Here is a 13,279-nt window from a genome sequence, read left to right as displayed (position 1 = left end):
ATCAAAATGAGAAGAGACTAGAATCAAAATGAGAAGAAACTAGAATCAAAATGAGAAGAAACTAGAATCAAAATGAGAAGAGACTAGAATCAAAATGAGAAGAGACTAGAATCAAAATGAGAAGAGACTAGAATCAAAATGAGAAGAGACTAGAATCAAAATGAGAAGAGACTAGAATCAAAATGAGAAGAGACTAGAATCAAAATGAGAAGAGACTAGAATCAAAATGAGAAGAGACTAGAATCAAAATGAGAAGAGACTAGAATCAAAATGAGAAGAGACTAGAATCAAAATGAGAAGAGACTAGAATCAAAATGAGAAGAGACTAGAATCAAAATGAGAAGAGACTAGAATCAAAATGAGAAGAGACTAGAATCAAAATGAGAAGAGACTAGAATCAAAATGAGAAGAGACTAGAATCAAAATGAGAAGAGACTAGAATCAAAATGAGAAGAGACTAGAATCAAAATGAGAAGAGACTAGAATCAAAATGAGAAGAGACTAGAATCAAAATGAGTTTATCATCTAAACTATTTCATTTGAACAAAACGGCTAAGAGAAAATTTATCTCTTCTATTTTATGAGTGATACTCAGCAGGAGTGAAAGATATTTGTGAGACTCGAACTCAACGTTTGAATTGACAAAAAACCCAAGACCACCAGACTTGTTTTGTCTTGAGCTTACTGACCCAACACTAAAATCACTGGCCTCAGGCCTGTGGTCCGGAGTAAAAGTCCATCCCTTATTAAAGCCGTTATACACTTTCGGTAAACAGCATTGTCCAAGTCCCACACTTCGTGTATCACAACTTATATATAAAATAACAAACCTGTGAAAATTTAGGCTCAATCGGTCATCGGAGTCGGGAGAAAATAACTGGAAAACCCACTCCTGTTTTCGCATGTTTCGCCGTGTCATGACATGTGTTTATAATAAATCCGTAATTCTCGCCATCGAGAATTGATATTGTTTTAATGTTTTCTCAAAAAGTAAAGCATTTCATGGAACAATATTTCAAGAGAAGTCTTTCACCATTACCTTCTGTAAACCCTGTAAATTATTTGTAAATCTGTGATTTTTTTTTTTTTTTCTGTACCGAAAGTGTATAATGGCTTTAAAACCATTTCAAAGATAACACAAAATTTAGGAAACTACTTGATCGAATTAAAGAAAGCTCACTTATTTGTTGTGTAGTACTACTCCCATGGCCCTCTTTGTCTCCACTCTGCGAAATCACGGTGAATGTGTACTCGGCCCCAGCAACGAGTCCACCAAATTGAGTCTCGTACTCGGCCTGTCCCGTTACAAAAGGGATGATCTGAGGCTCTCCTGAATCATCCGAACGGAACGCCTTGAAGGAAGTGAAGACGCAGTTCGCGCAATTCACAGGGGTTCTCCATGAAATCATCGCTTGTGAGTTGGTGAAGTCCGTCACCCTTAGACCTTCCACAGATTCAGGTACTAAAAAGGGAAAGCAGTGATGAGAAACATCTCATTTTTTGAAATTTGGATACTCTGTCAGAAGAACTATGAATAAGGGAATAAACCAGTGGTATGATGTCTGGAGCGTTTGTTCACAACTGTCAGGGTTGTGGCCGAGCCAAGGTGAGGTCCTTTATCGCTTGGCCACGACCCTGCAAGGTTTTAAATAACCGTTCAAGATCGAGTTACCTTCTTTGTTAAAAGATTTTGGAAAGTCTATCTTAAGTTTGTTTTAAATTTTTACTTCTTGTCACGATCTCATGCTCCGTTTCACGAAGTGTAGAAATGCATATGATGCTCAACCGCTGTGCTCAGCGTGCACTAAGAGTTGCACAATGATTATCAGTGTATTTATTGCATGACTTGTAAAATTAGCGCCAAGCGTAAAACTTGCACGCCACGCCTATGTTAAACACTTCTAGCCATGTTTATATCACACGGCTAAATAAATGAATGAAAGGCTTACAGGCCCTGAGTTGGATGTGGGTGGAGCTATTCTTCCTCCCTCCACTCTTCACAAACACCGTCATGGTGTACACATTTCCTGGGGAGGGAAGATCAACGCAGGACGCCACGTTTTCCAAGTCGGTAGGATCGACTGGTATACTCTGTGGCTTTGGTACTCCCGATGAACACTCAATTTCAAAGCTATCTGCCTTGCCGTCGGGGTTAGACCACATAGCACTTACTGATGTCGTCGTCGTGGGTTGCGTCTCCTTAAGCACAACACCATTTGGTACTGGATAGGAAAGATAACAAGGAATTTATATGCGAACAAATAAATAAATCAGAAACAAAAATTTCCAGTTTTGGATGTGGGAGAAAAAAAAGAAGAAAAAAAAAAACCCCAGGTAATCAGGGCCCATTTTCATAGGTCTGCTTACCGCCGAACTCTTCACCGTTCCCCGCTGTCTGTGCAAGCGCTGATTCTGCGCTAGCTGTGTAGGCGAAGAATGCCTGGAAGAAGCACGCTTGACGTAAGCGCAGAATTCCCTGCTTCCATAAGCGCATATTCTTTGCTTACAAATAGGCAGAGCTATGAAATTGGGCCCAAGGTAAGGACTGAAGACCCAATCCACATGCAAGGGTCTGATCCGGGATTCGAACAAAGGTCCACAAAGGTGAAAGGCATGGACAGAAACAACCTAAACCTGTTTTAGACAGGCGATCCGATGTCGCGCCGAACCAAATTTTAAATTAAGTACATGAAAAATTCGATGCCTGAAACAGTTAGGAGCGACTGGACGCGCTAGAAGTCGAAAGATCGACTGTTGCAGTCGTTCGGAACAACTCCGGAGCGCCTTGGTTTCAGACTTCGACCTTGTCATGAGCCGAGCCAATGTAAATAATATGTTAAATTCACCTGCTTGAAACCAAAATTTATTTGGGTCGACCTTGAGTCGCTCTAAGCAAAGGGTGAAATGGGTGTTAGCCATTCCGAGATTGTAGGAGGACGGGTAAAAAACACGAGGGAACTTACATGCAATGATCATCAAACTTGATGATGCCTCCTTCCCTTGGCTGTGAGATGTTACAGTCACTGTGTACACCGCCCCAGCATTGGACAGATTGACACACGAGGCTGTAGTGGTCTCACTCTTTGTGAAGTTAACCTTCGCAGGGCTGGCTTGACCGTCTGAACAATGGATGGTGTAGAACTCTATCACTGGGGTAAGAGTAGACTCAGGTTCGGTGGGCGGTGACCACTGCACTGTAACTGAGCTGACTGTGGAGTCGCTTTCTTCTAAAGTGACATTTCTCGGAACTGAGGAATAACAAATAATAACAATAATAATAATAATATTAATAAAGGCATTTGTAAAGCGCCTCTTGCAAGAAAACAACAAATAAGCGGCTTCATGCATCTTTATAAAGTAGGGACTCATGTCATGGCCAAAGACTTGATCTACAAAAGGTATCAAAACCCTTTAAGTAGAGATTGTGTTCCTTTGAGTACAATTTTGTTGTGTCTACACGATGCTCTCATAAAACACAAAAAAGATTCCAGCAATTCCGATAAAATAATCCCGTCGTGGAGGTAGTGAAAAAATGGAAGACTCTCGTCGTTAACTGGCTAAATAAAAATTGAAATAAAAGGAAATAAATGCAGACACCAGGGATGTTCCCTTTTCTTTTTGGGACCATAAAAAATAATTCTATATTTTCATACCTGTTGTCTCATGCTTTTTGGCGCTTGTCGCGGATACCTCTGTTCCTTCCAAAGATCCGCTGGAAGCTGTGACAGTCAACTCGTATGTTTCACCAGACAGAAGTCCTTCCAGCATTGTTGACGTTGAATTACCGTCTTTCATCTTGGATACTGTCGTAAGATCTTCATTCATCCCAGTGTAAGTGATGCTATACTGTCTCACGACGTCTCTGGGCGGAGAACTCCACTCAATTTCCAGCGATGTCATCTGGGAGGAGGAAGTCCTTGTGATCGTTGGTGCATTAAGCTCTTTTAACAAAAACAAAATACACATTTGGAATAATTAAACATATCAAAGTGAAATTGAAATATGATTATCCAGGCTTAAAGGAACATTCCATATATGGTAAGTGAAAAAAACTTGTCTAAGATCACAGATTTACACAAAAAATTATACGGTCTAATGATGATAATAGTAAAAGACATCCGTCAAAATATTTCTGTCTGAAATGTCATATCTAATGAGAAATAAAACTAGTTTCCCATTTGGAGTTTATCGATCAGTGAGCATTTTACTTTTTCCTTACCAATCCTAACCGCTCCTAAACAATGTTTTGTAATATCAACAGCTCTCAAGTGCTCTTTATCATGTAAATTCTTATGGCCATTACTTTTTGGAGTAAACACCATATGTGTAACGCCATAGAGTTATATATAAGAACTAGAGGTTGCACTGGTGATGCTTCTTGCACAAACGCGACGGGACCTCAAGGAGACATGCGCGCGCCATTCTGTACGCGCGTTGAATATGAAACACACGTTGGAGTTTGTGTTTATTGAATGCTACGCGATGCTGTTTTGTCAACTTACAAAATGGCCGCACAAACACACGCTGTGGGATGCCTGTTTTGTCAACTTAGAAAATGGCCGCCTGCGCGCATGCCGGGTCGCGTATATAGACCAGTGTGCCCTCTAGTTCTTAATATATAACTCTATGTGTCACGCCCACTTCAGACAGGCAAGCCAGAGTCGCGCCAAACCAAATAGATTATAGAGAACAGGCTTTAGACATTTTTTTCATGTCGAGTCACACAAATTGCAAAGTTTGTTTTATTGTTGATTCTTGAATATTGTGTGGTTATTGATGACATATCCAAAATGGGACAAGAGTCTCAACCCAGAAGTGACCTAATTTGCATATTTAAATTAGGTGGTAACTTTTCAAATTTTGACTCTAGGTCGACCCAAATAAATTTTTGTTTCAGACAGGCAAACGTTGTGCTGGGTTTGGCTCATGAAAAGATTGACGTCTGAAACCAAGGTACATGTACACAAGAGTCCTTTCTGAACAACTACAACAGTTGATCTTTTGACTTCAAGCGCATCCAGTCACTCGTAACTGCTTCAGACGTCAAACTTTTCATGTAACTTAATTCAGAATTTGGTTCGGCGCAACTCTGGAGGGCTTGTCTGAAACGGATGTTACTTCCAAGTAAAAACCCGAGCAATACCTGTGGTAGCAGTCCTTGGTTCACTCTCTGCGAGCGCTAGACCCTTTTCACCAATAACTGTCACTGAGTACGTCTCGCCAGACTGCAGCTCCGTCAGTACGTGACTCGTCTTCTCTCCGGTGACGTTCACACGTAAGGGCACTTTGTTTCCAGACCCTCCAACATAAACTATCGTGAAACTTTCCACTTCATCCATTGAAGTCCATGTGATCAACATCGTCTCATTTGTGACATCGGTGATATTGACAATGACTGGCGCACTCAATTCTGTATATTGATCAATGAAATCAATCGTTGTCATATAATTTTGAGTGCAATGCTTAGTATTTAATTCACTCCAAGGGCTTCACCTAGTTAAACACTGTTGAAAGTTATAAATTTTGCAGAGCCCAGCTGTTTCTTAGTGGATTCTGATAGAGGTAGACTACTCTATCAAGTAACTGTAATTTTGCAGATTTTTAGAAAGATACATTATTTTAAAAATAGGTCAACGGTCACGATAACACATTAAAGGTCACGGTGACCTACTTAAAAAAAACATTGTTATACTCATTATTTACAAAGTTATGCCAGATTTTTATCAAAAAGGTGGTATTTTACCCTAAAAACGACACATTTTAGTAGTTTCTACCAAGACCATATGGTATTAAAATTGGTGTACATTCATTTCTCATTAGGACGTACAAGCACAGCAATTTTTATCCAAATCGTTAGACATAGGTTAAAAAAGTGTGTTGGTCCTACATGGAACGACCCTTATGTGTATGCATACAAAATTAAAAAACAATACTGACACAGATCCGTTGCGAAGACGCTCAATAGATTGCAAACTGCGCAGTGCACTTGCACGCGCCTCTGATGTCCGTCATTTTATGTGTAAAAAACGCGCACAAAAGGATGGTACGATGCACGTCCATCATTTCTGCCTTTTTGAGGGGAGTCCAGTCCTTTTGTGCACATTTCGACACACAAAATGGCAGACAAGAGATGCGCATGTATGCGCGCTGCGCATTGTACATGGGGTCTATACCTGTTACCATGATGAGAATGTTGCAATCCTGGTCCCCTTCATTGCCAGCCGCGTCAGATGCGATACACGATACCTCTGTCTCACCGATCTCAAATCTACTTCCTGATTTGGGTGAGCACGTCACCGTTGGGAATCCTTCAACTATCAAGTTGTCCGTCGCGGTGGGATTTTGCCAGGTTACAACGGTCGAGTTGGTTCCGCTGTCAGCGAAACCGTCAATGTCATCAGGGCAGAAAGTAAAAGATGGCAGAACGACATCTGGGGAAAAGAAATAACATTTTTAACTTATTTTTCTTTTTTACACAGTTCCTTATCTACGGTATGCCCAAAGCATTTTAAACACACTTCCATCCGGCTCCAGATTTTGTGGCAACCACGTTAGTTGACTCTTTCAGTGGCTAGGTCCTAATAAGGTCATAAATGTAAACTATATTTTATGTAGTCTGAAAGCATCATAATAATTTGGGGGGGGGGGGCTAATCGTCCTTACTCGCAGCTAGAGCTGAATTGCGAAAGACGCAGCTACAACGTGTTTGAGAAGCAGGCATGCAAGGGCGCATTCAGCTGCCAGCCACATCAACCAATTATGACCACGGAGCACAGCCACGATCGAAAGTGTTTGATTTTTTCCTGAGGGAGGAAAACCGGATAGTCTGGAAAACCCTCGTGGCACAGCAGAGAACCAACGCACAACTCAACTCACATATGGCCCCGACCGGGAATCGAACTGGGGTCACCTTGGTGAGAGGCGAGCGCTTTACGCACAAGCCAACCGTGCCACCCATCATTACAGTACATGTAAAATCTTTTTAAATCACTCAAAAAGTGTCTTAATGGTACATGTACGATTAAAACAAATAAAATGCTTCATAAATGTTTCCTTACCAACAGTTACTAAAAACACACAAAATTCTTCTGCCTCGTTTCCTGCAGCATCAGTCGCTGTACAAGTTACATTTGTATTATTTTGAGTGAAGGTGGAGCCTGATGGAGGGTCACATGACACATTTAGATCAACTCCACCGTCTGAAGCAGTTGGTTCCGTGAAGTTGACGACAGCATCATTTGTTAAGACATCAGCAGGACAGTTGGCAAAAGTCGCATTTGGAGCAATAGTATCTGGAAAGGAATCGGAAATTTTAACTCAACTTTTCTGAAATAGTTTCAAATTTCTCATGGGTTTTTAACGATTTTGAAGAGTTCTTCTCAAATAAAATGCTTCATAAATGTTCCTTACCAACAGTTACTAAAAACACACAAAATTCTTCTGCCTCGTTTCCTGCAGCATCAGTCGCTGTACATGTTACAGTTGTATTTGTATTTTCAGCGAAGTTGGAGCCTGATGGAGGGTCACATGACACACTTAAATCAACTCCACCGTCTGAAGCAGTTGGTTCCGTGAAGTTGACGATAGCATCATTTGTTAAGACATCAACAGGACAGTTGGCAAAAGTCGCATTTGGAGCAATAGTATCTGGAAAGGAATCGGAAATTTTAACTCAACTTTTCTGAAATAGTTTCAAATTTCTCATGGGTTTTTAACGATTTTGAAGAGTTCTTCTCAAATAAAATGCTTCATAAATGTTCCTTACCAACAGTTACTAAAAACACACAAAATTCTTCTGCCTCGTTTCCTGCAGCATCAGTCGCTGTACATGTTACAGTTGTATTTGTATTTTCAGCGAAGTTGGAGCCTGATGGAGGGTCACATGACACACTTAAATCAACTCCACCGTCTGAAGCAGTTGGTTCCGTGAAGTTGACGATAGCATCATTTGTTAAGACATCAACAGGACAGTTTGCAAAAGTCGCATTTGGAGCAATAGTATCTGGAAAGGAATCGGCAATTTTAACTCAACTTTTCTGAAATAGTTTCAAATTTCTCATGGGTTTTTAACGATTTTGAAGAGTTCTTCTCAAATAAAATGCTTCATAAATGTTCCTTACCAACAGTTACTAAAAACACACAAAACTCTTCTGCCTCGTTTCCTGCAGCATCAGTCGCTGTACAAGTTACAGTTGTTTTTATATTTTCAGCGAAGGTGGACCCTGATGGAGGGTCACAAGACACCTGTAAATCAACTCCACCATCTGAAGCAGTTGGTTCTGTGTAGTTGACGACAGCATCATTTGTTAAGACATCAGCAGGACAGTTTGCAAAAGTCGCATTTGGAGCAATAGTATCTGGAAAGGAATCGGAAATTTTAACTCAACTTTTCTGAAATAGTTTCAAATTTCTCATGGGTTTTTAACGATTTTGAAGAGTTCTTCTCAAATAAAATGCTTCATAAATGTTCCTTACCAACAGTTACTAAAAACACACAAAACTCTTCTGCCTCGTTTCCTGCAGCATCAGTCGCTGTACATGTTACAGTTGTATTTGTATTTTCAGCGAAGTTGGAGCCTGATGGAGGGTCACATGACACACTTAAATCAACTCCACCGTCTGAAGCAGTTGGTTCCGTGAAGTAGACGACAGCATCATTTGTTAAGACATCAGCAGGACAGTTGGCAAAAGTCGCATTTGGAGCAATAGTATCTGGAAAGGAATCGGAAAATTTAAACTCAGCTTTTCTGAAATAGTTTCAAATTTCTCATGGGTTTTTAACGATTTTGAAGAGTTCTTCTCAAATAAAATGCTTCATAAATGTTCCTTACCAACAGTTACTAAAAACACACAAAATTCTTCTGCCTCGTTTCCTGCAGCATCAGTCGCTGTACATGTTACAGTTGTATTTGTATTTTCAGCGAAGTTGGAGCCTGATGGAGGGTCACATGACACACTTAAATCAACTCCACCGTCTGAAGCAGTTGGTTCCGTGAAGTTGACGATAGCATCATTTGTTAAGACATCAACAGGACAGTTTGCAAAAGTCACATTTGGAGCAATAGTATCTGGAAAGGAATCGGAAATTTTAACTCAACTTTTCTGAAATAGTTTCAAATTTCTCATGGGTTTTTAACGATTTTGAAGAGTTCTTCTCAAATAAAATGCTTCATAAATGTTCCTTACCAACAGTTACTAAAAACACACAAAATTCTTCTGCCTCGTTTCCTGCAGCATCAGCCGCTGTACATGTTACAGCTGTATTTATATTTTCAGCAAAGTTGGAGCCTGATGGAGGGTCACATGATACACTTAGATCAACTCCACCGTCTAAAGCAGTTGGTTCTGTGTAGTTGACGACAGCATCATTTGTTAAGACATCAGCAGGACAGTTGGCAACAGTAGCATTTGGCGAAATGGTATCTGGAAAATAAAGGGAGTATTAACCCAACTTGTCTGAAATAATAGATGTTAAATTTGCATCGGGGATAAAGAATATAAAGTTTTGGTTTTTGACCCATATACACGAGAATATCTAGAGTTTGAACAGTTCAAGACAACTTTTATAAATTGCTCCGCTGTCAAAATGTTTCCTTACCAACAGTTACTAAAAACACACAAAATTCTTCCGCCTCGTTTCTTGCAGCATCAGTCGCTGTACAAAACACAGTTGTATTTTTATTTTCAGTGAAGGTGGAGCCTGATGGAGGGTCACATGACACACTTAGATCAACTCCACCGTCTGAAGCAGTTGGTTCCGTGTAGGTTACGACAGCATCATTTGTTAAAACATCAGCAGGACAGTTGGCAAAACTAGCGTTTGGAGCAATAGTATCTGGAAAATAAATAAAATCAGGAAAAGAGACATTGTTTGTTAAGGGTTGGGATCAACGTTACAACCTCTTTCCCATCACTGTCGGTCTGCAACCAACCAGCCTCCGTTTCTTCTGCAGATATTTTCATGGTAAATGTGCGACCAATGTGTCTGACCTAGTTCAATCTATCAGAGTTTTTGAGCGTGAAACCAGACTCTCTGCTTCTTCTCATCCATACACTCTTGATCTGCTGAGATGTAGAACAAAGAGCCATGCCAACAGCTTTATTCCACGTACTGCATTCCTTTGGAACACCCTGCCTGGTGCATGTTTTCCTCAATCCTACAATCTAGTTCTTTTCACTTTAAATAATTTGTCTTCTTGAAGCCTCATACCAAGAGTGTAGCCTTGTTTGGAGCTTTTCTGAATTAGTGAGAAATTTTTTTAAGGCAAGGCCATTGTATTTTAAAGGCTCTTCCATTTTAAAAATCAGCAGGACAGTTGACAAAAGGAGCATTTGGAGAAATGGTTTCTGACACATTTTCAAAAACAACAAGTCATCAAGCAAATTAATGTTATAATTCGTCAGCGGTTTCACGAAGTAGCACTCACTGCTATACCAGCAAAAAACAACAATCAAAGAAAACGGCCTCTGAAGTTGAACACTTTTTTGAAACCCGCCTCCCTTCAAAACTTCAAAGTATTTCCATTTAAATTTTTCAATGTAGATACTTGATGACTTGAACTTATCAATTAATCTTATTTTGACTCATTTGCATAATTAATTATGAAACTAGACACAAGAGAAGATGCGTACTACTTCGTGAAACCCGAAAAGTGCAAAATATGTCTTTTTGCGTTTTCACAAAGTAGCACTCGCCTATGCTACAACACAGCATTTTGTATTGATTTTTGAAACTAGGTCAGCGCGCGCGCGCTCACAAAACTTGCGTGCTACTTCGTGAAAACGTTTTTACCACACTTTGACTCGAGTGCGTGCCATGCATACAATGGTAAACAGAGGTTTGGGTGCTACTTCGTAAAAACAAAAAATGCCACGTTTGTGCCAAAATTGAAAACACTAATTAGCTTAATTAAAAAAGTAAAGCTGTCTGAGCTTCGAAACATTATGGAATTGTAGGTCTTCGTGCATTATCAACAGAAATGTAAAAAAAATAAAAATGTGTAAAAAAATCCTTAAGCACGTAGAGTGCTATTTCGTGAAAACGCTGACGAATTGATACCAGAAAAGGTAAACAAATTGTCTTTTCTTCCCTTAATTTATTATACATGTACTCACCCACTGTCACTGTAAATTCACACAATTCCATTGTAATATTTGCCACATGATCAGTCGAACTACAAATTACAGTTGTGATGTTGTTTTCAGCAAAAAGAGTATTTGGAGGAGGTTTACATGAGAGAGTCTGGTTGACTCCAACTTCTGGCACTGTATAGTTGACGGCTATAACATTTATTACAATGTCGTCTGGACAGTAGATGCCGTCACTTGGAAGACCCACATCTGCAACAAACAGACTTAATAATAATATAAGTTATCACACGAGCGCAAGTGGAATACAGACAAGTTTAGCGCTTCTGTGTCCCATATTCAACAAAGTATTTGTCTTCAAGCAAACTTAAAAGCAATGCATGTGACGATCAGCATTTGACACAAACACGCCACTTTTGAATTAACATTAACTTCTTATAAGCTGTACATTTTGGGTATAGTTTAAAAGCGCAAAACGAGGAGTTAGAACACACAATAATTGTATTTTAAATGTATCAAATTTTATTCCAAAAACGGAACAAACCCCATACCCTGGGAAATGGTTTATACAACAATAACAAAATGTAAACTAATAATACATGCCATGCGACATAAGTTTATATCACACTCCTTGTTGCTATGGATTATCAACCAATCAGAATTGACTATTCAAGCCTGCTTGAAGATAACTATTATTATTAATGGTTAATTTAAATAGTGCGGCTACAGTGTATGAGACGAATTGTACAGTTTACATAAACAGTCATTAACAATTATTAAAAGCATGAGCAGTATACATGCATTACAAATACACACAGTCATGAAAAATAGTTATTTATTAACAGATAAATTAAGGTTTTATTCTGTAAATGACAAGGAAGCAAATGGAAATGAATTTAATGCTTTGATACATGTGGTTATAATGTTTGCAGGCCTAATGCTTCTTTGTTTTAGGCGGTAAGGGCACCGAGGCGTTTTCTCTTTGGTAAAGAATCCCTCTACGAGGAAATTGTAAATTTCTTTTGGAACATTTCAAGAGGCACAAAGGCAATGAGCAGGGACCAATTTCATAATGCTGCTTAAGCAGAGAATATTGCTTATAATAAAACACAATTTTCTTCTAAGCAGAAATGAGCAGGATACCAGTCACAAACTGTAATTGTGACATGGTAGTTTGGCTGGTACCCTTATTCTAGTAAGCAAAATTTTTTTATGCTTAGCTACTTTTTTTTGCTTAAGCAGCTGTAAGAAATTGGGCCCACGGGTAATGGATGCAATTGCCTCAGTGAAGTATCAGGCATGGGTATTAGGCCAAGTAAAATAAAAAACATGTTTCACATCCGGGTTTTTCAAAAAAAGGAGGAAGAGGGGCTTTTTATTTTTTATTTTTTATTTCAAGATGGCCACCATTCTTTGTTAAAATGTCAAATATCCATTGTTTTTACTACTGCTGAAATACACAAAACATAAATGAAACAATTTAGTTGAGGCATTCAGACAAGACATTCAGATTGTTTTTGCTGAGATCATAGGAAAAACAATTTTAAAAATTGCAGGCGGGGACGCTAAACATGTTTCTTTTTTTACTTGGTCTTATGTACATGTACTGTATGACACAATGGTTTTTGTAGTTAATTTTAAGTAACTTTTTTTGTAACACCTACCAGTAGTTTGACCTGGGGTTGAAGTAGTGGCACATTCAATGGATACAAAACTGATCTGTTTAAAAATAAAATAAAAAGAAATCAATTAAAATGATTTGCCCGACTAAGCAAGGTTGGTTATACAGGGAAGCTTGCTGAATTTTTTTTTTACAATATTGTTTGTTAATACTAGTTGGTATAAAACTGCTCTAGAATTGCAAAGGTCGTGGGTTCGAATCCCACCGCACATGTATGCCTGTGATTTTTTTTACAGAACTCGGGAAAGTACTGAATATACAGTGCTTACCACACAATGGTGTATATGGGTAAAACCAAAATGAGTTCTTAATCCCAACGCAAATTTAACATCCATTAAACATAGCAATTATGGTCAAGTGTAATGCTTGTATGTTTTTGTCAAACACACTGTACACATAATGTACACTACTTTGATTTTCATGCTTTACTTTGCAATCATGTACTTTGGAATACTGTCCCACGTAGGTAGCTCAACAGATGTCACATGTCTATTTGTCAATACTCACGCT

At 39.0% G+C, this 13,279-nt stretch overlaps 1 protein-coding gene across 1 annotated transcript in view; it reads right to left on the bottom strand.

The window, feature by feature from the left end:
- The window catches only part of LOC117291293 (tyrosine-protein phosphatase 10D-like), a 29,576-nt gene extending 16,766 nt beyond the window's left edge, over nucleotides 1–12,810 (bottom strand). Inside the window, exons 1-16 of the mRNA XM_033772928.1 lie at nucleotides 12,753–12,810; nucleotides 11,116–11,340; nucleotides 9,599–9,835; nucleotides 9,187–9,423; nucleotides 8,832–9,068; nucleotides 8,476–8,712; nucleotides 8,121–8,357; nucleotides 7,766–8,002; nucleotides 7,411–7,647; nucleotides 7,059–7,292; nucleotides 6,174–6,431; nucleotides 5,144–5,410; nucleotides 3,654–3,941; nucleotides 2,964–3,248; nucleotides 1,950–2,222; nucleotides 1,181–1,462 (exon numbers count right to left, since the gene is read on the bottom strand). Coding sequence (XP_033628819.1) covers nucleotides 1,181–1,462; nucleotides 1,950–2,222; nucleotides 2,964–3,248; nucleotides 3,654–3,941; nucleotides 5,144–5,410; nucleotides 6,174–6,431; nucleotides 7,059–7,292; nucleotides 7,411–7,647; nucleotides 7,766–8,002; nucleotides 8,121–8,357; nucleotides 8,476–8,712; nucleotides 8,832–9,068; nucleotides 9,187–9,423; nucleotides 9,599–9,835; nucleotides 11,116–11,146 — 3,577 coding nt within the window. The 5' untranslated portion in view covers nucleotides 11,147–11,340; nucleotides 12,753–12,810. The remainder of the gene's footprint in view (nucleotides 1–1,180; nucleotides 1,463–1,949; nucleotides 2,223–2,963; nucleotides 3,249–3,653; nucleotides 3,942–5,143; nucleotides 5,411–6,173; nucleotides 6,432–7,058; nucleotides 7,293–7,410; nucleotides 7,648–7,765; nucleotides 8,003–8,120; nucleotides 8,358–8,475; nucleotides 8,713–8,831; nucleotides 9,069–9,186; nucleotides 9,424–9,598; nucleotides 9,836–11,115; nucleotides 11,341–12,752) is intronic.
- Nucleotides 12,811–13,279: the final 469 nt, after the last annotated feature.

Source organism: Asterias rubens, chromosome 6 (assembly GCF_902459465.1).
Source record: "Asterias rubens chromosome 6, eAstRub1.3, whole genome shotgun sequence".
NCBI classification, from domain to species: Eukaryota; Metazoa; Echinodermata; class Asteroidea; order Forcipulatida; family Asteriidae; genus Asterias; species Asterias rubens.
Note: the sequence above shows the minus strand (reverse complement) of the source record. Positions and strands in the feature narration are given on the sequence as shown.